The 23,465-nt window shown below is 43.0% G+C and overlaps 1 protein-coding gene across 1 annotated transcript in view; it reads left to right on the top strand.

Moving 5' to 3' along the window:
- ankrd26 (ankyrin repeat domain containing 26) overlaps window positions 1-23,465 on the top strand; it is a 130,446-nt gene that overhangs the window by 24,562 nt on the left and 82,419 nt on the right. Inside the window, exons 7-22 of the mRNA XM_029758474.1 lie at window positions 2,786-2,937; window positions 3,157-3,183; window positions 3,622-3,658; window positions 3,833-3,905; window positions 3,994-4,054; window positions 4,137-4,336; window positions 7,494-7,686; window positions 7,796-7,857; window positions 7,954-8,041; window positions 12,827-12,876; window positions 12,965-13,043; window positions 13,159-13,203; window positions 19,926-20,237; window positions 20,365-20,460; window positions 20,569-20,645; window positions 21,878-22,681. Coding sequence (XP_029614334.1) covers window positions 2,786-2,937; window positions 3,157-3,183; window positions 3,622-3,658; window positions 3,833-3,905; window positions 3,994-4,054; window positions 4,137-4,336; window positions 7,494-7,686; window positions 7,796-7,857; window positions 7,954-8,041; window positions 12,827-12,876; window positions 12,965-13,043; window positions 13,159-13,203; window positions 19,926-20,237; window positions 20,365-20,460; window positions 20,569-20,645; window positions 21,878-22,681 — 2,356 coding nt within the window. The remainder of the gene's footprint in view (window positions 1-2,785; window positions 2,938-3,156; window positions 3,184-3,621; window positions 3,659-3,832; window positions 3,906-3,993; window positions 4,055-4,136; window positions 4,337-7,493; window positions 7,687-7,795; window positions 7,858-7,953; window positions 8,042-12,826; window positions 12,877-12,964; window positions 13,044-13,158; window positions 13,204-19,925; window positions 20,238-20,364; window positions 20,461-20,568; window positions 20,646-21,877; window positions 22,682-23,465) is intronic.

Raw genomic sequence — 23,465 nt, 5'->3', positions numbered from 1 at the left:
ACCATCCCTACAGTGAAGCATTGTGGTGGCAGCATAATGCTGTTGGGATGTTTTTCAGCTTCAGGGACTGGGAGACTAGTCAGGATCGAGGGAAAGATCTAACGGAGCAAAGTACAGAGAGGGATCCTTGATGAAAACCTGCTACAGAGTGCTCAGGACCTCAGACTGGGGCGAAGGTTCACCTTCCAACAGGACAACGACCCTAAGCACACAGCCAAGACGCTGCAGGAGTGGCTTCGGAATAAGTCTGAGTGGCCCAGCCAGAGCGCGGACTTGAACCAGATCGAACATCTCTGGAGAGACCTGACTATAGCTGTGCAGCGACGCTCCCCATCCAACCTGATAAAGCTTGATAGGATCTGCAGAGAAGAATAGGAGAAACTCCCCAAATACAGGTGTGCCAAGCTTGTAGCGTCATACCCAAGAAGACTCAAAGCTGTCATCGCTGCCAAAGGTGCTTCAACAAAGTACAGAGTAAAGGGTCTGAATACTTATGTCAAAGTGATATTTAAGTTTTTTTATATTTAATCCATTTGCAAAAATGGCTTAACCTGTTTTTGCTTTGTCATTGTGGGAGATTGTGTGTAGATTGAGGGGGGGGAAAATAATTTAGATCAATTTTGGGATAAGTCTGCTACGTAACAAAATGTGGAAAAAGTCAAGGGGTCTGAATACTTTCCGAATGCACTATATACTCTACATGGACAGCAGTATGTGGATCCCTGCTTGTCGAACATCTCGTTCCAAAATCATGGGCATTTACATGGAGTTGGTCCCCCTTTGCTCCTTTAACAGCCTCCACTCTTCTGGGAAGGCTTTCTGCTATATTTTGGAACATTGCTGTGGGGACTTGCTTCCATTCAGCCACCGGCATTCGTGAGGTTGGGCACTGATGTTGGGTGATTAGATCGAGATCGGTGTGGAAGAAATTAACTGGCCTGAACAGAGCCCTTACATCAACCCCATCAAACACCATTGGGATAGATTGGAAAGCTGACTGGGAGCTTTTTATTACTTTTATTTATTGTTGTGTGTTATTACTTTTCAATTTTTTCCTCTACCTTGTTGAGAAGAGCCGGTAAGTTAGCATTTGACTCTTAGTCTACACCTTTTCTTTACTGTTTGTTTATGAAGCATCTGACGAATAACTATTGATTTGAACAGCACTATGATGTTGCCAAAAGGCACTTAAAGTACTCTCAGACCCTGAAAAATACAATTATCTGGTCTGATGAAACCACAATCACAAAGCTGCGGTGCCAGACAGATTACCAGGACGTGTACTGAAAGCATGCATGGACCAACTGGTGTCTTCACTGACATTTTCAACTTCTCCCTGACCGAGTCTGTAATACCTACATGACAAAAGGAACATATATTCGAGAATTCTGTTCATTGACCACAGCCTTGCGTTTAACACTGTAGTTCCCACAAAGCTCATCACTAAGCTAAGGACCCTGGGACTAAACACTTCCCTCAGCAACAACTCATCTGCCACGCTGATCCTCAACACTGGTGCCCCTCAGGGCTGCGTGCTTAGCCCCCTCCTGTACTCCCTGTTCACCCATGATTGCGTGGCCAAGCACAACTCCAAGACATCATTTAGTTTGCCCGACATCACAACAGTGGTAGGCCTGATCACCGACAACGATGAGATGGCCTATAGGGAGGAGGTCAGAGACCTGGCCGGGTTTTGCCAGGACAACAACAACAACCTATCCCTCAATGTGAGCTAGACAAAGGAGCTGATCGTGGACTATAGGAAAAGGAGGGCGGAACCGGCCCCCATTCTCATCGACGGGGCTGAATTGGAGCAGGTCGATAGTTTCAAGTTCCTTGGTGTCCACATCACCAACGAACTATCATGGTCCAAACACACAAAGACAGTTGTGAAGAAAATGGCACGACAACACCTTTTCCCCATCAGGAGACTGACATGATTTGGCATGGGTCCCCAGATCCTCAAGGTTCTAAAGCTGCACCATCGAGAGCATCCTGACCAGTTGCATCACCGCCTGGTATGGCAAGTTCTCGGCATTTGACCGTAAGGCGCTACAGAGGGTAGTGCGTACGGCCCAGTACATCACAGGGACCAAGCTTTCTGACATCCAGGACCTATATACTAGGCGGTGTCAGAGGAAGGCCCAAAAAGTTGTCAGACTCCAGCCACCCTGGTCATAGACTGTTCTCTCTACTACCGCTCGGCAAGCGGTACCGGAGCGCCAAGTCTAGGACCAACAGCTTCTACCTCCAAGCCATAAGACAGCTGAACAATTAATCAAATGGCCATCTGGACTATTTACATTGACAACCCCCCCCCCTTTGTTTTTACACTGCTGCTACTCGCTGTTTATTATCTATGCATAGTCACTTTACAAATGACCACGACTAACCTGTAGGCCCACAAATTAACGTTTTACATAGCCTCGTTATTGATGTGTAATTTTCTTGTTACTTTTAGATTTTTTTTATTTTTTACTTTAGTTTATTTAGTAACAGTTTCTTGAACTGCGTTGTTGGTTAAGGGCTTGTAAGTATTCATTGCATGTGGCAAATAACATTTGATTTGTTGTCCGTTGTCTTTTCTTAGTTGTTTAGCACAGTTAACAGATTTTCTATTCTTGTTCCACCAGCAATATTGTATTCGTATTCTCATGTATGCCTGTGTGTCTGTCTTGTTCTTTTATGTGACTTATGCTGGTGACGAATCCTATTTCCTCTTTTGGATCAATAAAGTTTATTTAACAGTAGATGCATTTCCAATCCTGTGTCATCCTTGTTTCAGTTGTTCCCATCTTATTATTGAGCATGGCACCAAGAGGAAGTCCATGCCGTCTTCCGCCCACGCCCCTGCCAAAAAGAAGCAAGCTTCCATGTTGTGCAGCCCTTCCGAAGAAGCAGGCTTCTCTCTGGGGGGACCAGCAACTGACAAAGATGGTACATAAAGGATTCCATTTCATCTCATCATAATGTTACATTGATGTATGTGTGTTGTTTACTAATGACTATAATGCAAATGTGAGTTACTGTATGTATTGTCTTCTGTAACAGGTTATGGCAATGTGCAATTTTTCATGTTCATTTCCATGTTAATATTATTCATTCACCTCGATTGTTTCATTTACCCCTCATGCAATACCACTTGGCTGGATCTAGAGCAAGGAGCAAGTGAAGGAGGGAGAGGTATTGCCAGCAGTGAAAATAGCACAACAAGATCAGACAAACTTGTAAAGCATTGTGTAATTTCAGAGATGAAAGGAATGTATTTGTGAGGCATTTAGGCTAAAGTATCTTCTATCTAAGGTCTAACTTCGGTATTTAACTGACTAATTTGTGTTCAGCTAGTGTTGGCCTTCTTGATCCCAACGAGGATAGACGTCTGAGCTTGTTGTTCTATACACTTGATTGCAGTGTTTTGTAGTGAGCTTTTCTCCCGGTGGCTTTTCTCATTTAAGATGGTTAGGGTGTGAAAATCTGCAGTGTGAGATTAATCATTTCATGGTGAAGCTGTAGATGTATGTCTTTTGTTGTTTGTGATCATCAGCTGATTTTAAATGTTATCACACCTAGAACTGTTGAAAGTGATCCTTGACAATACTAATTTGGCTTACCGTGTTGCAGATGTTGAAGACAATTCGCAAACGGAGTCAATAAGTCGGTAAGCAATGATCATCCTAGCCTCGTTCGACCATCCTTATCTCGCGAGCTTACATCTTGTTTCAAGGCAGTGGTCAGGATGGGGGAACAGGCTACATCTTCTCTGATATAGTAAGTAAATTTGCACAACCATGAACCTCATTACTTCTCTGCATCAAATTGCCTTACATTTTAGGGCGTCAAAAAGTGCGGCTGACGATTCCTGGCCATCCTCAGATGAAGAGGACGAATTGGATATAACCCCAAAGGTCTTTATGATGAATCCATTATTTCCACAACCATCTGTTGATTAATTTTGAGTTTGATTAGCTGTATGATTTTCCTTTTATCTTACAGAAACATCCAAAGCTAAACCTAAAGAAACTGATGAATGCCTCCAAAAAGGGAAAGAATGACGGTAATAATTTAAGTTTGTTAACTTATTAGTAACCCTCTGTTAGTCTGTGGCTGTGTAGTAACTTATCACCCCTGCCCTGTAGCTGTAACTGATCTCGAAAAGCCATGGAGCGGCCCTGAGGCCGAGCGTGAGAGCGAGAACCGAGTCCAGAGAAACCCATCCCTCCCCAAGGCTTTCCCACCCAGCAGTGCCCCCCAGCACCTAGTCTCCCCCTCACCCTCTGCCTCCTTTACCTCCAAACCTGCCCAGATGACCTCTACCCGTCTCCAGAGTTCCAGAAAGGTAATGTAGTGTAGCTAACACTGTGTTAACTTGAGCTTCTGTGTGACACCCTTCTCTATTCTCTCCCTTTTCTCCTTTTACTCATCCATTAACACATTTACAAGCAGAAGGCGAGGGAGCGGAGCTGGAGGAGACTCAGGGGAGTGAGCTGTCCTCCGAGCAGCCGTCTGGTAGTAAGGCGAGAGGTAGAGACTCACCTGAGGAAAGCCCTGAGGGAGACAATGAGGATGATGATGAAGATGAAGAGGACGAAGACGATAAAGACTACGAGGATGAAGATGATGAAGATGATGACGATGAGGAGGAAGATGAGGATGATGATGACTATGAAGAAGAGCAGGAAGGTGAAGAGGAGGAAGAGTGTGACGTTGCTGCAACTTCGGTCAAGGCAGAAGGAATTGGAGCAGAGGAAGTGCCCAAAACGTCCAGTGCTGAAGCTGTTGATATTGTTGATGAGGATGATCAAACTATTTCCGCTATTAAGGTCTCTGATACTGTAGTAGCTGATTCAGAACATGTCGATCCAGCTGGAGAGATGGGGGCTCCTAAGAATGTTTCCAATGCTGAGAGCCAAGCCAATGAGAGAATGGTTCCTGAGATTCTATTTGGAACATCAAACTATGGTATCCCAGCGACTCTAGATGTAGAGGAGGACTGTGTGGTGTCAGCCATCAGGGTAGAGTCCAGGTTTTCAGATGAAGAGGACAGTTTAGGTTATGAGCTAAATGGGACATCAGATCATAAGTTTGTTCCAGAGGCAGGTTTTCCGGCAGTGCCCAAGACTCCCCCACACAGCGCAGGAGTTCTTCCATCACAGAGAAACTGGGATGATTTTGATGATGATGATGAAGAAGGGATTGGTGAGGAGGATGCACCTGCAGACTACTGGAGTGATGAGGCAAAGCTTATTGCTGATGATAAAGATATCAGAGAAACTTTAGATCATACCTCAACTCTTGGGGAGCCGAAAAACACAAGCACAGTTTCTCATGGTGAAACGCATAGGCCAAGATCTTCAGACGATTCCTTTGATTCCAAAAATGATGATGATGATGATGACATTGCTAAACCAAAGGTAGATAAATGCAAATCCTCATGGTATTCCCATTCAGATGAAAATGACAAAGACGATGGCCCCTCATCCACTAAAGATGATTATGATGAGCTAAATGAGGATTGCGTTCAATCAAAGGTAGATAAATGCAAATCCTCATGGGATTCCCCATCAGATCAAAATGACAAAGTCGATGGTGCCTCAACAACTAAAGAAGATGAGATAATTGATGAGATTCCCCATCTTGAAGGAGAAGATCTAATATCAGATTTCCAACTAGAATCATCGACCTCCCCCGTGCAAAGCATATCACCAAAGTGCATCTCACTAAAACCAAAGGTAGATGAACCCAAGTACTTCTGGAATTCTTCATCAGATGGCAATGTCAAAAAAGGTGCCTCACCCATTAGAGATGGATGTTTAGAGGTTCATGCTTCAGGCAAGTTGTCACCAAGCCTGAGTGTCGCATCACCAAGAATCCGGGCCGAGGACCAACAGCGTTCTGATGATTCATGGGAAGACGAAGATGTGGTAGATGAAGTTGAGGAGATGCCAAATGACGATGCCTCTCCTGCAGAGTCTCCAGAACCAGGAGAGAAAAATGCTGCCATGAAAGAATCATTTGATGATGATTTACCATTAATTGGTGAACAAGTTGAGGATAAAAATATGTATGATGATGATGATTACTATGTGAATAGGGATGTAGCAGCTACAGGGTCTCTTGAACCTGTAGAAGCTATTGCTCCCATTCAACACAAGACAGATGAGAACTCTCCTCGTAAATGGACAAGCCCTCCAAGGTCCCCCAGAAGAGAGATAAAGGACATGGACAATTTGGAGAGAGGGCCTTCAACTCCAAGAGATTTGCTATCACTAATATCCAGGCCTCCGAGTGCAAATGAGCAGAGGTTGACATCAAGAGACTTGCTATCACCAATATCAAGGCCTACGAGTAAAATATTGAGGCCTGCAAATACAAATGAGCGGAAGTTGACACCAAGAGATTCACAATCACCTATATCCAGGCCTGAGAGTACAGATGGGCGGAAGTTGAAGCCAAGAGACTCGCGATCACCAATATCCAGGTCTACGAGTGCATTATCCAGATCTACTACTGCAGACGAGGAGATGTTAAGTAAAGGGGCTGATGAGCTGGATCTCTCTCAACCCCAAAAGGATGTTGAGTCAGATGAGTCAGTTCCTGTGTCGATGATTGATGATTGGCAGGATGAAAAAGAGATGGCAGAGGACAAGGGACAGGATAATGCCATGAATGACAAAGACAAAGAGGGAAGCGAAGACACTGACATCCAAAAACTGCAATACGATTTAGCCAGTGGTACTATCAAAGTTCCTGATGAGGGAAACGATTCTGATAACACACTAGGAATTCTAGGAGAAGAGGACATTGAGAGCATTGGTGAGAACTATGATGTGATATCAGGTAGACTTCCAGTGAAACCAATAAAACATAGTCTTGAGACTCGTAAAATGTTTGGAAATACTTCAAGTGAAGACGAGGCTGCCTCAGACCTTGATTCCGAGGAAGACCCAACGCCTGATGCCATGAATGCTGCTCAAACTCCAATAGAGGATATAGATGAAATCTCTGACGAACAAGGTGGACTTGACCAGGAGACTACTGACCAGAATGACCCTGGTGAAACTCATGAGGACAAACCTGAGAAGGATGACGTCGAGCTACAGAGTACCCACAGTAAAGTCCGTACTTATGTCACTGCTGTTCAGCAGCATGAGTCTGACATGAGCGATGGATTTTCAGATCAAGAGGAAGAATTGCCTCAAACAGACATTGATGATGTCGATGTTGATTCGCCCTTCGAGGATGAGCCAGAGTACGTTGAAAGGGCAACATTAGAGGTTAGAGACAATGAAGACCCAGTCAAAGGCATCAATCTGCCTATCAAATGGGTAAGAGTTATAGGTGGTGAGTTATAGTACAACAACTAGGCTTTAGGCATGTAGTTCAATGTTTTCTTTTGATTCCTTCAAACACAAACCAATATTATAAACTAATCATCATCGAAAAGGTGCTTGTTGCAGTTAACAGAGCCTTAACAAATGATTTTCTCCACTCAGGAAAAAGATTCCACAGAGGATGAAGAAGATTATGACAAAGACAGAGGTGGGGATGAAGAAGATGAGGAAGAGAAAAGCTTCAAGGAGGAGATGGGAAAGACAAAATATCAGACAGAAGAGGAGAAAGACGATTCCCTTGTCGATGATTCACCAGTCCCTGGAAGTGAAGACGCCTCCAAAGACAAACAAAGAGGTAACTTGCTAAATCTAGAGATAAAAATCTCTGTCCAGAGATTATGTCTGTACTTTACTTGAAATATATATATTTTTAAATGCAACATTTGGAAACAATTCCTTCTTAGATTTTCTTTCTGAGTTGGGTCTGGAGAAGGGAGATGATGAGGAAGACTCATGGGACACTGAGGTACTGTAAGAAAACAAGGAATATTTTTGGCCTCCCTGGTAGCATTGGCCAATGGTCATACTGTCAGATTTACTAACAGACAAACTCCTCTTCCAGTCTGGCTCTGTTAGTCCCAGAAAACAGCATGGCCGAGATCCTGCAAAGATGCCACATGTTTCCGTTATTTCAGGGGAGAACAAAGAAGGTAATTCTCATTCTCACATTTTATCTGTAAAATGTTTAACCTCATCAGCACTTGATGATCTCTAAGCAAAAGGATGGATGACTGCCGTTATAGCTATGCTTGATTTACGATCATTCTAGCTATAATTTGACGCTCCAAGTATGACTATCCTGCAAAAAAATATAAGTATAAATATACCACTGGCAGGTAGACAAAAAAAATGACCAGCCACTCATATTTTTATTACCAGCCAAAATATTTTTTGTTGCCTTAATTACACCAAAAAACACAAAACAAAACAGATAATCATGTTTAGTAATGTTTCTAAAACAAGGAATGTCTTTCTATTAAGAACTAATGTGGTATATTGTTCTATTTATTTTAATATTTTGTGACCGGAGTCTTTTAACCAAAATATCACAGATGAGACCAAACATTTCACATGCCCCTTTATGGTTACTGTGGTAACAGGGCCACTTGAGTCTTCAGTTGTGCCTGTGTGAATCTGACTAGTAGAGGTCTACGATGTCTCTTTTCTTCGCTAGCAGTGGAAGCAGACTCCAACAATGAAAAACAACCTAACTTGTGAACAAATAATGTAAATATCCAAGAAACACGAGGATAAAGTCTCACTTTAGTAGTTAGACCAACGTTTATGCCTGTGCCCATAGAGCCCCACAGTGGAGGTGTCATATTACCCATATTAAACAGGGAAATGGTTCCTATCGTTTTTCCACCATTCAGTTTTTCCATAGGGAATTTTAGAAACACATAAAATAAGGGCTGTGTTTCGTGTAAGTTTACCCTCGCGTGACGTTTTAATAACCATGTAAATCTCTCTAGGACAAGTTGACTTTTATCAATATATTTGGCTCTATATACTCTTCAGATTTGAAAATGCTCAATAACATCAAAGTAGACATTATGCAAGACTACAAATCCCTGCACATCATCTCTATCTGACATATTTGCTAACAGGCATTGTCAGTTTAGTTGCTCAAGACCGTTTTACGGAATTTTCAATTTAAAGACATTTAGCCCATTTATTCATTACTAAATTTAGCTAACATTAGATAGTTAATCCAGAGATTCTTACCTTTGCCTCAATTTGTCAGTCTCGTCCAGAGCATCATGGCTTTTGTAGTGTTTTTATGATAGCCTCATTAGCAGCTAATTAGCGGTTCATTTTCTGGGGGGTAAATACAGGTACATATATATTGCCGTCATTTCCTGTCAAACTCTGATACCTCCTGCTCCTCGACCTGTTGCTTCGGCCTGTTCTTTCCAAAGGTTTTTACTTGGTTTTATTTTATAAGTGTTTGTGTCAACACCTGCTACCAACTAGCCAGCTAGCTAGCTAGGTTGCAATGGAGCCCGCTTCACCTGGAATATCTAACAAACATTTCCAGCGCTGTAGAAGCTGTTTTATTATGTGCTGGTCCGGGACAGTATTGACAATCCAGAGTTCCAATGTGGCAATTGTTTGCTAGCGGAGGATTACAGGAATGAGGTGGCTATGCTTAGCAAGCAAATCTCAATTTTGCATGAATTTATGAGGAAAACGCAAATGAGAACTTTCTCGATCTCAACTCCTATGGCTTGACGCCACTCGTGCCTGATGGATATTTCCCTGACTTGTCATCTGTCCCTGTCCGAATGGTCTGTGCTGCCTGGAATTTGTATGCCAAAGAAGTCGTCTCCATTTGCTTCTCCTCCTCCATCTTGTAATGAAGACTGTTCCAATCAGCGCTGGTCCAAACGCAGCGGCATGCCTCTAAGTGGACGAGATTGACTGCAAGAGGTTCGGAGCAGATTGACATAAGAAATAGCATCGCTGCACTGGTGCCTGATCTACCTGCACCTTCATCGCTGGGATTGCCTGTGTCTGCAACGACGGTGCTTACTCCAAGTACACTGACTCCAGCAGAGGCTTCGTCGTCGAGTTCGGCTCCTTTCCCTCTCTCTGGATCTGACTGGGTCCTGCCTGCTGTGGGAGGTCTGGACTTGTCGCCGGGAGCAGCGGGCGTACGCTACCCTGCTTCTCGTGGAACCGTGAACGATTCAACGAATTATGTGAGGGGTAGAAATGGGCGGATTTCTCCATTCCCTTCTCCGACCGTTGTATTGGGCAGAAATATCTCCATATCTGGAGCAAAAACGTTGTGCCATCCAGGAGCACGAGTACTGGATATTAATACGCTGCTCCCAAATATTTTAAACCAGCATCAGGAAATGAGTCTATCATAGTTCATGTGAGAATCAATTACATTATGAAGGGCAGCTCAGAACAGCTGAAGATGGATTTTAAAGGACTGATTAGGTCACTGCTTGAAACCGACAAACTCCCCATAATATCTGGCCCACTGCCCTCCCTAAATCGTGGCGTTGAACATTTCAGCAGACTTTTAGCCCTCCATAACTGGCTACGAGACTATTGCAGCTCTGTGGGTATAACATTTATTGACAATTTTGATACCTTCAGGAAACAAAACTTGTTTTATAAGTAGGATGGGATCCACCCAAATCATTTGGGTTCCTGGATGCTTTCACAGCATTATAAGGCTGCGTTGAGACAATTACTTATCAATTACCCAAGCCCAGTTAATTTAATCCCTACCATTGTCGCTGAGTTGTCATAATGCTTCAGCAAATGTACATTATCCCAGGGGCGTTGGAAGACACAATGTAAGTAACCTAATGGTTAAGAGCATCTGCTAAATGACTTAAATGTAATGTATGTCCCACAAACTGCCCTGAATGTCTCTGTGGATCCAACAGCTATTGTATGCAGTAATCATGTGCTTATGAGTTATACTGTTAGCACTGAGGTGGTGTGCCGTTAGTAGGAAATCCACTGTGTGCAGATCACTCTGCACTAACATAAACAGCATGAGCATGGCTGCTTCTGCTAAGCTTCCCAAAAGCAATGAAAACAATCAAGCATTCCAGAAAAGTGCTGAAAATAGCCCACGTTAACTTTATGTAGCATAAGAACAAGTTTCATGTACTGTAATTTCTGGACTATTAAGCGCACCTGAATATAAGCCGCACCTACTGAATTTAAAAAAAAATATTATTTTGAACATAAATAAGCCGCACATGTCTATAAGCCGTAGGTGCCTACCGGTACATTGAAACAAATGAACTTTACACAGGCTTTAACGAAACACGGCTTGTAACAAAAATAAATGGGCTTTAACGAAACACGGCTTGTAACAAAAAATAAAACATTTGCAGTAAGCTTTAGTTGTCTTTTTGCACTGAGTCAATTCCTCACGCTGCTGTTTCCAACGTCTTATCATCGACTCATTATTAAGACCAAGCTCCCGTGCAGCAGCTCCATTTCCTTTTCCAACAGCCAGATCAATCGCCTTCAACTTGAAAGCTGCATCATATGCATTTCTCCGTGTCTTTGCCATGATGAGGGTGACAAAATGACTACCGTAATCAGAATGTTGAAGTTTGAGAGCGCTCGATTTAATCTAAACAGTAAACAAAAAAGTTGTTTGACCTTAACCCGTTCGGGCAATTTCATTGGTCTAATGAAAGCTTCATGCCACCAAAAAACTGAGCACGTCACAGAATGTGTTTAAAAAAAAAAAAAAAAAAAAAGTAAAGCTGGAAAAATCCATATATTAGCCGCGTCATTGTTTAAGCCGCGAGGTTCAAAGCCTGGGAAAAAAGTTGCGGCTTATAGTCCGGAATTTACGGTATGCTGTTTTCTAGTGACATTTATTGGTATACACTACCCTCCAAAAGTTTGGGGTCACTTAGAAATGTCATTGTTTTTGAAAGAAAAGCAAATTTTTTGTCCATTTAAAATAGCATCAAATTGATCAGAAATACAGTGTAGACATTGTTAATGTTGTAAATGACTATTGTAGCTGGAGTATCTATATAGGCGTACAGAGGCCCGTTATCAGCTAATTGATCATTAGAAAACCCTTTTGCAATTATGTTAGCACAGCTGAAAACTGTTGTGCTGATTTAAAGCGGCAATAAAACTGGCCTTCTTTAGACGTAGTTGAGTTTCTGGAGCATCAGCATTTGTGGGTTCGATTACAGGCTCAAAATGGCCAGAAACAAAGCACTTTCTTCTGAAACTCGTCAGTCTATTCTTGTTCTGAGAAATGAAGGCTATTCCATGCGAGAAATTGCCAAGAAACTGAAGATCTCGTACAACGCTGTGTACTACTTCCTTCACAGAACAGGGCAAACTGGCTCTAACCAGAATAGAAAGAGGAGTGGGAGGCTTCGGTGCACAACTGAGCAAGAGGACAAGTACATTAGTGTCTAGTTTGAGAAACAGACGCCTCACAAGTCCTCAACTGGCAGCTAAATAGTTTGTAGCAAATCTGCCAATATAACAACCAAATTCAACAATACCAGTGGCTGAAAACAGTTGGTCGTACTAGAAACACCTGGGAGGATTTGACAACCTAGCGCCACTTGTGTCATGACTGTAACATTGGAGGACATGCGAAATTAATGTTCAATTCATGTTCATCACTCACCACATTGTCATAAAAGTCTTAAAACAACAGGAATCCTAGGACCTTTCCTGAGACTGTGGATACAGACCCAGATCTGTTTTGTTATGATCGTCCATTCCCCTAACCATCTACTGTCTCAGTGTATTAACCGTGATCTCATCTGCATGAGAGACAAAACTGTTCTGGCTTCATTTAGCATGGCCAAGCCAGCTCATCCAACTGGCCTTGTGCTGTCCTCCTGACTGTTGATAGGCTGAGAGAGAACAGGAGCCAATCACAATGTTTCACCACATTCCCATTTGTTCTCTTGCAGTTTTAAGAAACTATGATAATGATGCCAACAATGACAATGTCCCAGAAAAGGTGAGTACTGACATCGGGAAAACACTCAAAGTTCAGAGCCACTATTCTTGGTGTGAAAGTAACAATGTTTTCCTCTCGGTCTCAACAGCCAGAGAAAATCAAAAGGGAAACTTTGTCCATCTTGACCAAGCTTGAACTGTCAAAAAAAGATGCTGACAAAAAGACTGGTAAGGAAAGTTTTTTTTAGCGCTTTAGTATTTATTTATGTCAATTTTATGTATTATATACTTTAAAAATAATCCCTTCTATTTGTGCAAAATTTTCCCATATTCTCTTCCACAGACATAATGGAGGAGCTTGGGTTGGGTGATGTTGATGATCTTGAAGGTAACTTCACAACTAAATTTAGTTAATTTACCACGTTCAATAACTTGAATCTACCATAGAATTAATGTTAACAATTTCTTTCTTTCATTTAACACTTTTAAGAAGCTAAAAACAATCTAGCAGGTCAGTGCAAACCTCCAGTAGGAATAGATTCAATGTTTTGTGATTCTATATAGTTTTTCTATTTGTAGTGCTACTTCATCGTTTGAAATGATTGACACTTGATGAAGATGAGCAATAATGACTGTATAAAATAAATTAATCAAATACTGAGCTAATTGGTATGCAATAAAAAAGAGTGAAATTATATTAATGTGGATGCTACTATGATTATGGATAATCCGGAATGAATTGTGAATAATGATGAACGAGAAAGTTAGTGTCAAAAATCATACCCCCAAGTAATGCTAACCTCCCCTGTCATTGGTAATGGTGAGAGGCTAGAATGTCTTGGGGGCATGATCTTTCACCCTCTAATTTTCTCACTCATCATTATTCAGGATTCATTCAGGATTATCTGTAATCAAGGTAGCATCCACATTAATGTAGTGTTTAGAAACATATTGCTTTCTTATTGACAATAAAAGTGACTCCAAAATGGCAATCCATGATTTACCATTAATTTCTATTGGGCCCAAAATAATCTGAAACGCAACCAAAACAAACTGCAAATGCGTCCAAGTTAACCTCTTTAGGATCGGACCCTTTTTTAAAAAATGTTTGCCTAATATAACATACCCAAATCTACAGTTTAAGTCGGAGGTTTACATGCACCTTAGCCAAATACATTTATCCTTGTAAGAATTCCCTGTTTTAGGTCAGTTAGGATCACCACTTTATTTTAAGAATGTGAAATGTCAGAATAATAGTAGAGAGAATGATCTATTTCAGCTTTTATTTCTTTCATCACATTCCCAGTGGGCCAGGAGTTTACATGCACTCAATTAGTATTTGGTAGCATTGCCTTTAAATTGTTTAATTTAGGTAAACGTTTCAGGTAGCCTTCCACAAGCTTCCCACAATAAGTTGGGTGTATTTTGGCCCATTCCTCCTGGCAGAGCTGGTGTAACTGAGTCAGGTTTATAGGCCTTGCTCGCACACTTTTTCAGTTCTGACCACAAACGTTCTATGGGATTGAGGTCAGGGCTTTGTGATGGCCACTCCAATACCTTGACTTTGTTGTCCTTAAGCCATTTTGCCAGAACTTTGGAAGTATGCTTGCGGTCATTGTCCATTTGGAAGACCCATTTGCGACCAAGCTTTAACTTCCTGACTGATGTCTTGAGATGTTGTTTCAATATATCCACGTAATTTTCCTTTCCTCGTGATGCCATCTATTTTGTGAAGTGTACCAGTCCCTCTTGCAGTAAAGCACCCCCACAACATGATGCTGCCATCCCCGTGTTTCACGTTTGCGATGGTGTTCTTCGGCTTGAAACAGTTTAATCAGACCAGAGGACATTTCTCCAAAAAGTACGATCTTTGTCCCCATGTGCAGTTGCAAACCGTAGTCTGGCTTATTTATGGCGGTTTTGGAGCAGTGGCTTCTTCCTTGCTGAGCGGCCTTTCAGGTTATGTTGATATAGGACTCGTTTTACTGTGGATATAGATACTTTTGTACCTTTTTCCTCCAGCATCTTCACAAGGTCCTTTGCTGTTCTGGGATTGATTTACACTTTTCGCACAAAAGTATGTTCATCTCTAGGAGACAGAACGCGTCTCCGTCCTGAGCGGTATGACTGCTGCGTGGTCCCATGGTGGTTTACACTTGTGTACTATTGTTTGTACAGATGAATGTGGTTCCTTCAGGCATTTGGAAATTGGTCCCAAGGATGAACCAGACTTGTGGGCTCCGGGCAGCCGAGCGGAAATGGAGGAAAACTCGCCTCCCTGCGGACTTGGCATCCTTTCACTCCCTCCTCTCTACATTCTCCTCTTCTGTCTCTGCTGCTAAAGCCACTTTCTACCACTCTAAATTCCAAGCATCTGCCTCTAACCCTAGGAAGCTCTTTGCTACCTTCTCCTCCCTCCTGAATCCTCCCCCCCCTCCCTCTCTGCGGATGACTTCGTCAACCATTTTGAAAAGAAGGTTGACGATATCCGATCCTCGTTTGCTAAGTCAAACGACACCGCTGGTCCTGCTCACACTGCCCTACTCTGTGCTTTGACCTCTTTCTCCCCTCTCTCTCCAGATGAAATCTCGCGTCTTGTGACGGCCGGCCGCCCAACAACCTGCCCACTTGACCCTATCCCCTCCTCTCTTCTCCAGACCATTTCCGGAGACCTTCTCACCTCGCTCATCAACTCATCCTTGACCGCTGGCTATGTCCCTTCCGTCTTCAAGAGAGCGAGAGTTGCACCCCTTCTGAAAAAACCTACACTCGATCCCTCCGATATCAACAACTACAGACCAGTATCCCTTCTTTCTTTTCTCTCCAAAACTCTTGAACGTGCTGTCCTTGGCCAGCTCTCCTGCTATCTCTCTCAGAATGACCTTCTTGATCCTAATCAGTCAGGTTTCAAGACTGGGCATTCAACTGAGACTGCTCTTCTCTGTGTCACGGAGGCTCTCCGCACTGCTAAAGCTAACTCTCTCTCCTCTGCTCTCATCCTTCTAGACCTATCTGCTGCCTTTGATACTGTGAACCATCAGATCCTCCTCTCCACCCTCTCCGAGTTGGGCATCTCCGGCGCGGCCCACGCTTGGATTGCGTCCTACCTGACAGGTCGCTCCTACCAGGTGGCGTAGCGAGAATCTGTCTCCGCACCACGTGCTCTCACCACTGGTGTCCCCCAGGGCTCTGTTCTAGGCCCTCTCCTATTCTCGCTATACACCAAGTCACTTGGCTCTGTCATATCCTCACATGGTCTCTCCTATCATTGCTATGCAGACGACACACAATTCATCTTCTCCTTTCCCCCTTCTGATAACCAGGTGGCGAATCGCATCTCTGCATGTCTGGCAGACATATCAGTGTGGATGACGGATCACCACCTCAAGCTGAACCTCGGCAAGACGGAGCTGCTCTTCCTCCCGGGGAAGGACTGCACGTTCCATGATCTCGCCATCACGGTTGACAACTCCCTTGTGTCCTCCTCCCAGAGTGCTAAGAACCTCGGCGTGATCCTGGACAACACCCTGTCGTTCTCCACTAACATCAAGGCGGTGACCCGATCCTGTAGGTTCATGCTCTACAACATTCGCAGAGTACGACCCTGCCTCACACAGGAAGCGGCGCAGGTCCTAATCCAGGCACTTGTCATCCCCCTTCTGGATTACTGCAACTCGCTGTTGGCTGGGCTCCCTGCCTGTGCCATTAAACCCCTACAACTCATCCAGAACGCCGCAGCCCGTCTGGTGTTCAACCTTCCCAAGTTCTCTCACGTCAACCCGCTCCTCCGCTCTCTCCACTGGCTTCCAGTTGAAGCTCGCATCCGCTACAAGACCATGGTGCTTGTCTACGGAGCCGTGAGGGGAACGGCACCTCCGTACCTTCAGGCTCTGATCAGGCCCTACACCCAAACAAGGGCACTGCGTTCATCCACCTCTGGCCTGCTCGCCTCCCTACCTCTGAGGAAGCACAGTTCCCGCTCAGCCCAGTCAAAACTCTTCGCTGCTCTGGCACCCCAATGGTAGAACAAGCTCCCTCACGACGCCAGGACAGCGGAGTCAATCACCACCTTCCGGAGACACCTGAAACCCCACCTCTTTAAGGAATACCTGGGATAGGATAAAGTAATCCTTCTAACCCCCCCCCCCTTAAAAGATTTAGATGCACTATTGTAAAGTGGTTGTTCCACTGGATATCATAAGGTGAATTCACCAATTTGTAAGTCGCTCTGGATAAGAGCGTCTGCTAAATGACTTAAATGTAAATGTGGAGGTCTACTTGTTTTTTTCTGAGGTCTTGGCTGATTTCTTTTGATTTTCCCATGATGTCAAGCAAAGAGGCACTGAGTTTGAAGGTAGGCCTTGAAATGCATCCACAGGTACACCTCCAATTGACTCAAATGATGTCAATTAGCCTATCAGAAGCTTCTAAAGCCATGACATCATTTTCTGGAATTGTCCAAGCTGTTTAAAGGCACAGTCAACTTAGTGTATGTAAACTTCTGACCCACTGGAATTGCGATACAGTGAATTATTAGTGAAATAATCTGTCTGTAAACAATTGTTGGAAAAATTACTTGTGTCATGCACAAGGTAGATGTCCTAACCGACTTGCCAAAACTATAGTTTGTAAACATGAAATTTGTGGAACACTCAGGTTGGAGTCATTAAAAGTTTTTTATGTTAACTTTCAACCGTATTTGCCTGTAGCTCAGGACCTGAAGCAGGGATATTCATATTCTTGATTCCAAAGGAAACACCTTGAAGTTTGTGGAAATGTGAAATTAATGTAGAATTTAACACATTAGATCTGGTAAAAGATAAAACATGCTGAAGATAAAACCCCCATCTTTGAAATGCAAGATCAAGGTTGCAATGTACTATTCCAGGTTAGGCGCATTTTCGGTTTTGACGACTAGATGGTAGCAAAGTTCTGCAAAGTTTTAGGCTGATCCAATGAACCACTGCATTTCTGTTCAAAATGTTTTATCTAGTCTACCCAAATGTGCCAAATTTGGTTTATTGATTCATTTTCAAGTTCATAACTGTGCACTCTCCTCAAACAATAGCATGGTATTCTTTCATTTTAGTAGCTACTGTAAATTGAACAGTGCAGTTTGATTAACCTCTCTGGGCCAGTGGGACGCTTGCGTCCCACCTACTCAACAGCCAGTGGAATCCCGTGGCGCGATATTCAAATACCTTAGAAATGCTATTACTTCAAATTCTCAAACATATGACTATTTTACACCATTTTAAAGACAAGACTCTCGTTAATCTAACCACACTGTCCGATTTCAAAAAGGCTTTACAACGAAAGCAAAACATTAGATTATGTCAGCAGAGTACCCAGCCAGAAATAATCAGACACCCATTTTTCAAGCTAGCATATAATGTCACATAAACCCAAACCACAGCTAAATGCAGCACTAAGCTTTGATCTTCATCAGATGACACTCCTAGGACATTATGTTATACAATACATGCATGTTTTGTTCATTCAAGTTCATATTTATATCAAAAAACAGCTTTTTACATTAGCATGTGACTAGCATACCTACCGCAAACTTCCGGTGAATTTACTAAATTACTCACGATAAACGACAAAATACATAACAATTATTTTAAGAATTATAGATACAGAACTCCTTTATGCAATCGCGGTGTCCAATTTTAAAATAGCTTTTCGGTGAAAGCACATTTTGCAATATTCTGAGTAGATAGCTAGCCCGTGATGGCCGGGCTATTTTGACACCCACCAAGTGTGGTACTCACCAAACTCAGATTTACTATTAGAAAAATTGGATTACCTTTGCTGTTCTTCGTCAGAATGCACTCCCAGGACTTCTACTTCAATAACAAATGTAGGTTTGGTTCCAAATAATCCATAGTTATATCCAAATAGCGGCGTTTTGTTCGTGCGTTCAAGACACTATCCGAAGGGTAAAGAAGGGTGACGCGCCTGGCGTGTTTCGTGACAAAAAAATTCAAAATATTCCATTACCGTACTTCGAAGCATGTCAACCGCTGTTTAAAATCAATTTTTATGCGATTTTTCTCGTAAAAAAGGGATAATATTCCGACCGGGAAACCCTGTTTTCGTTCAAAGACGAAAAAATAAAAACATGGTGTCGGCTCGTGCACGCGCCCCAGTCTCATTGTTCTCAGATCGACCACTATCCAAATGCGCTACTGTTTTTCAGCCATGGCCGGCATCATTCAACGTTCTGCGTTAGAAAATGTCACGTTATGCCAGAGATCCCCTGTTTTGGATAGAGATGATCAAGAAGGCCAAGATATAGTCAGAGAGAGCGCTTCCTGTTTGGAATCTTCTCAGGTTTTGGCCTGCCAAATGAGTTCTGTTATACTCACAGACACCATTCAAACAGTTTTAGAAACTTTAGGGTGTTTTCTATCCGGCCGTGCAAATACTGCCCCCTATCCCCAACAGGTTAAGTAGAATTTAAGCTTTCTGCCCATATCAGATATGTCTATGTCCTGGGAAATGTTCTTGTTGCTTACAACCTCATGCTAATCACATTAGCCTACGTTAGCTCAACCGTCCCGTGGGGGGGAACACTGATCCTGTAGAGGTTTTAAGAGTCACAAGCTTAATGTAGTCATTGCGTGCTAGAAATATGGATCCAAATACTCAACCTTTGACTGCTTTATACGAATCTTTGGGGGTGTCAATAATTTTGACTTTTACCTTTTTGACAGAAAAAAGGTATTACTACACATAATATCTTTCTCTAAGCAATTGTATTAGAATAAAATAATTGAATTTCCAATTTTTTTTGGTTGTACAATATTGCTAGGTATTTGAATTATTTATTTTATACAGTCATTATTGCTTATCCTTATCTAGGGTGTCAATAATTTCAGACCCCACTGTAGATTGGGAGTAAGGCCCTCTTAGTCTAGCGTCCTGTCCAGGGGGTGTACTTGTACATAAAGCTGCCTCATGCTACAGAAACAGGAGATAGGCTCTTGCTATGAGTTGTTCTGGCTCAAACAATTCAAGGCTCGTGCAATGCTACTTACTTTGCTAAAATTGATTCCCTCAGACATGCTGATTGTCTGACTGTTGTCTCCTGTGTTGCTGGTACAGATGCCTCTGATTGGGACACAGCCAGCACCGCCAGCAGGAGAACTCTCCCCGGCCACGAAGTGCCTTCCCCCGGTGGCGAGGAGCTGAGGGAGGAGGCCTCTTCCCGATCCCCCATCCCTCTGCTGGCTGTCCAGGAGCAGGAGCCAGATGCAGATATAGCAGTAATAGCGGAGAGGAGCGGTCCTGAGGAGAAGAGACACTTTCTTTCGGAGAGACCCCTCCCATTGGCCAGCCCGCGCTCCCTTACCCCTCAAACCCAACCCCAGCCCTGTGCTCGGAAGATGCTGCTCCAGAGAACAGAGAGTGAGAAAGGTAAGGAGATTTTAGATACTGCATGTACTTTTGAGTGTATTTCTGGCTAACCTTAGATAGGCTTTTTGCCCATTGGTGCCAAGGATGTAAGCAGTGCATAAATTAACTTTTTCTTCCTTGTTCTTAGACTTTGATTGGGATTCCGACCACGTGAATACCTCTACCCCCAGCACTGGAAAGCAACTACCAAACGTAACAGAGACCATCGCAGTGTTGAAACCTAGTGAGTAACCTAAAGTTGACCTAATTAATTAGCATTGATTTAAGACTGACTATTTGCAGACGTATGTCCACTGCTGCTCTTGTTAAAACAGGTTCTCTCTCCCTGCAGATAACCCTGTGCGTGAGCCCTCACCAGTGAAGCAAGAGAGTGAATGCAGTCCAGAGCCCGAGGAGCAGGCACAAGAGGTGGGGGCCTTAGTCAGGGAAAACCTTCTCCAGTTTACCTCATCTCATACTTCCGCCAAATCGCAACATATTCCCTGCTTTAAAATATATCTAACGCTTTTACTTTACCACCTCTAACCTACCTCGTCACATTTGCTACTTCATAATAGTGTAGTGTACTGTATATTCCCCATCTTACAATATAGCCTATCATACCCATGGCATAGTTACAAATAATCTACATCACATCTACTGCATCTCGTCTCTCTCTCATCACCCACTACACCACAGACTGCCTTATGAACACCCTATGTAGCCCCTAACTGACACAGTAGGCAAAACTATACTGAACAAAAATATAAATGCAACATGACCTGACTGCAGTTCGGCGTCGTAACTGACTTCTGTGGGAAAATTTGGACCTTCGATGGCCACTGGCAAGCTGGAGAAATGTGATGAAGATGAAGCTCGGTTTCAACTGGACCGGGCAGATGGCAGACAGCGTGTATAGTGTCATGTGGGCGAGTGGTTTGCTTATCTTAACAATGTGACATTTAGGAAGGAATAGACCGTTTGGCCATGACTACCTCCACCCTACCTCGTCACATTTTGTACATCATATTACTGTAGTGTACAGTATATCCCCTACCTTACAATAAAGCCTATCATTCACCTGGCATAGCTACATTTCATCCACATCACCCATCTCATCTGACATCATCCCCTTCACAACAGACTGGCTTATGAACCACCTATGTAGTCCCTCTCTCAACCAGTGGGCAAAACTAGTTGCAATGACATCATTGAGTTCATTGCTTGTATAAGGACATTTTGTGGACATCTTTTTAGCAACCAAAAAATACATATTTATCTGGTTGAAAACTGATTATCTGAACAGATAATAACCAAAATATGTATGTTCTCTCTGGTTGTAACAACAGCTATATGACTTCTCATCTGTTCAACCAGAACCAGTTTCCAATCAGAAAATGTACATCATTAATACTTAATGTTCCAAATTTTGACTGCTGGCCACTGACTATTTTATGAAATGTATGAAATATTAGTCTTGTTATTGTGGCAAAGTGGTACAAGTTTGAATGTTACCTGCATGCCCCTACACACAATTGTTTTTGAATGTTGGCGTTTTCAGTGTTTTTTGTGAACATTCATGCTTTGTATACCCTAATTGTAGATCCCATTGTAGGCATCTGTGTTAACAGCATTTCCTTTGTCTACTCATGCCATCAAAGGAGAAAGACGTTGCATCAGAGTTAGACGTAAGTAACCCGTACCAGCTTGACCCTGTCGGTTCCCAAACTGGGGAGGAGCAGGAGGAGTACATCGAGAAAGAAGGGAGATATGTAGTTGGAGAAAGTGAGGGAGACGGTAAAGAGGAGGAGGAAGAGCCAGGCTGGGAGAAACGTTATGGGAAGATCTGGGTGGAGTTAGAGAAGAGGGAGGTTAAGTCCTCCTACAGGAACGTGGCGGCCGAACTGAAGGAGAAATTTGGAAAATTTCCAGCTGAATCTGCCTCTGACGAAACTACAGAAGAAGAAGAAAAACGGGAGGAGAACGTAGAGATAGTTGAATCTCCCGCCAGAACCACTGAGGAAGAGTCCAGCAACAAAGAGCTGGGGGAGCCTATGGTCTGTCCATTGAGCAGGGCAAGGAGGAGTAGCAGCAATGCAGTCCTGCTGACCATTCTTGAGCAGAGGGGGTCCGGGCTGGAGGACTCTCTGACCGAGTCGGCTGACAACTCCAACTCTAGCCCAGACAAAGATGCCACTACCAAACCAAAGCCTGCTGCAGAGGAATGTTGGCCAGGGCAAGTCCAACAGAACTATGAGAAGAGCCCCTCCATGTACGAAGAAGAAACCGAAGTGCGTCCCTCCCAGTCTCAGCCCCCCTCATTGAGAAATGTGTGTCCCCCAGCTCTTTTCCTTCCCTCAGACGAAGAGCTGGAAGAGGACCTACAGAGGTTCAAGCACGAGGTAGGGATGCTGAAGGTTGTGTTCATGGATTTGGAGAAAGAGAAGGCCCTGCTCTGGAAAGAGGTAGAGGATTATTACTGCTCCCGTTATAGTCCCCCCAACTCTTTCTTGTTATTTCTCTCTTTTTCTTTCTCCGCTTTTTCCATTCCATCACATCAGCTGAGTCGGTGTGAAAAAGGCCCAAAACAATGCCAGGGAAATACCTCTTGTAGACACCCTGTTTCACTCTTTTTTTTTTTTTTTTGTTTCTTTTTTTTCTACTTCCTGCCATTCCTCTTTTCTTTTATCGGAAATTGTCGATATTTAACCTCTCTAGGGTATGTGGGACGAAATCGTCCTACCTAGTCAACAGCCAGTGGAATCGAGTGGCGCGATATTCAAATACCTGCTATTACTTCAATTTCTCAAACATATGACTATTTTACACCATTTTAAAGACAAGACTCTCGTTAATCTAACCACATTGTCCGGTTTCAAAAAGGCTTTACAACGAAAGCAAAACATTAGATTATGTCAGGAGAGTACCCAGCCAGAAATAATCACACACCCATTTTTCAAGCTAGCATATAATGTCACAAAAACCAAAACCACAGCTAAATGCAGCACTAACCTTTGATGATCTTCATCAGATGACACTCCTAGGACATTATGTTATACAATACATGCATGTTTTGTTCAATCAAGTTCATATTTATATCAAAAACCAGCTTTTTACATTAGCATGTTTTGTTCAGAACTAGCAAACATACCGAAAACTTCCGGTGAATTTCCAAATCAAACAATTATATGCATTTTCTAGTTTCTGGGCAGTAGTAATAACCAGATTAAATTGGGTACGTTTTTTATC

This window comes from Salmo trutta, chromosome 7 (genome assembly GCF_901001165.1).
Source record: "Salmo trutta chromosome 7, fSalTru1.1, whole genome shotgun sequence".
Lineage (NCBI taxonomy): Eukaryota > Metazoa > Chordata > Actinopteri > Salmoniformes > Salmonidae > Salmo > Salmo trutta.
Note: the sequence above shows the minus strand (reverse complement) of the source record. Positions and strands in the feature narration are given on the sequence as shown.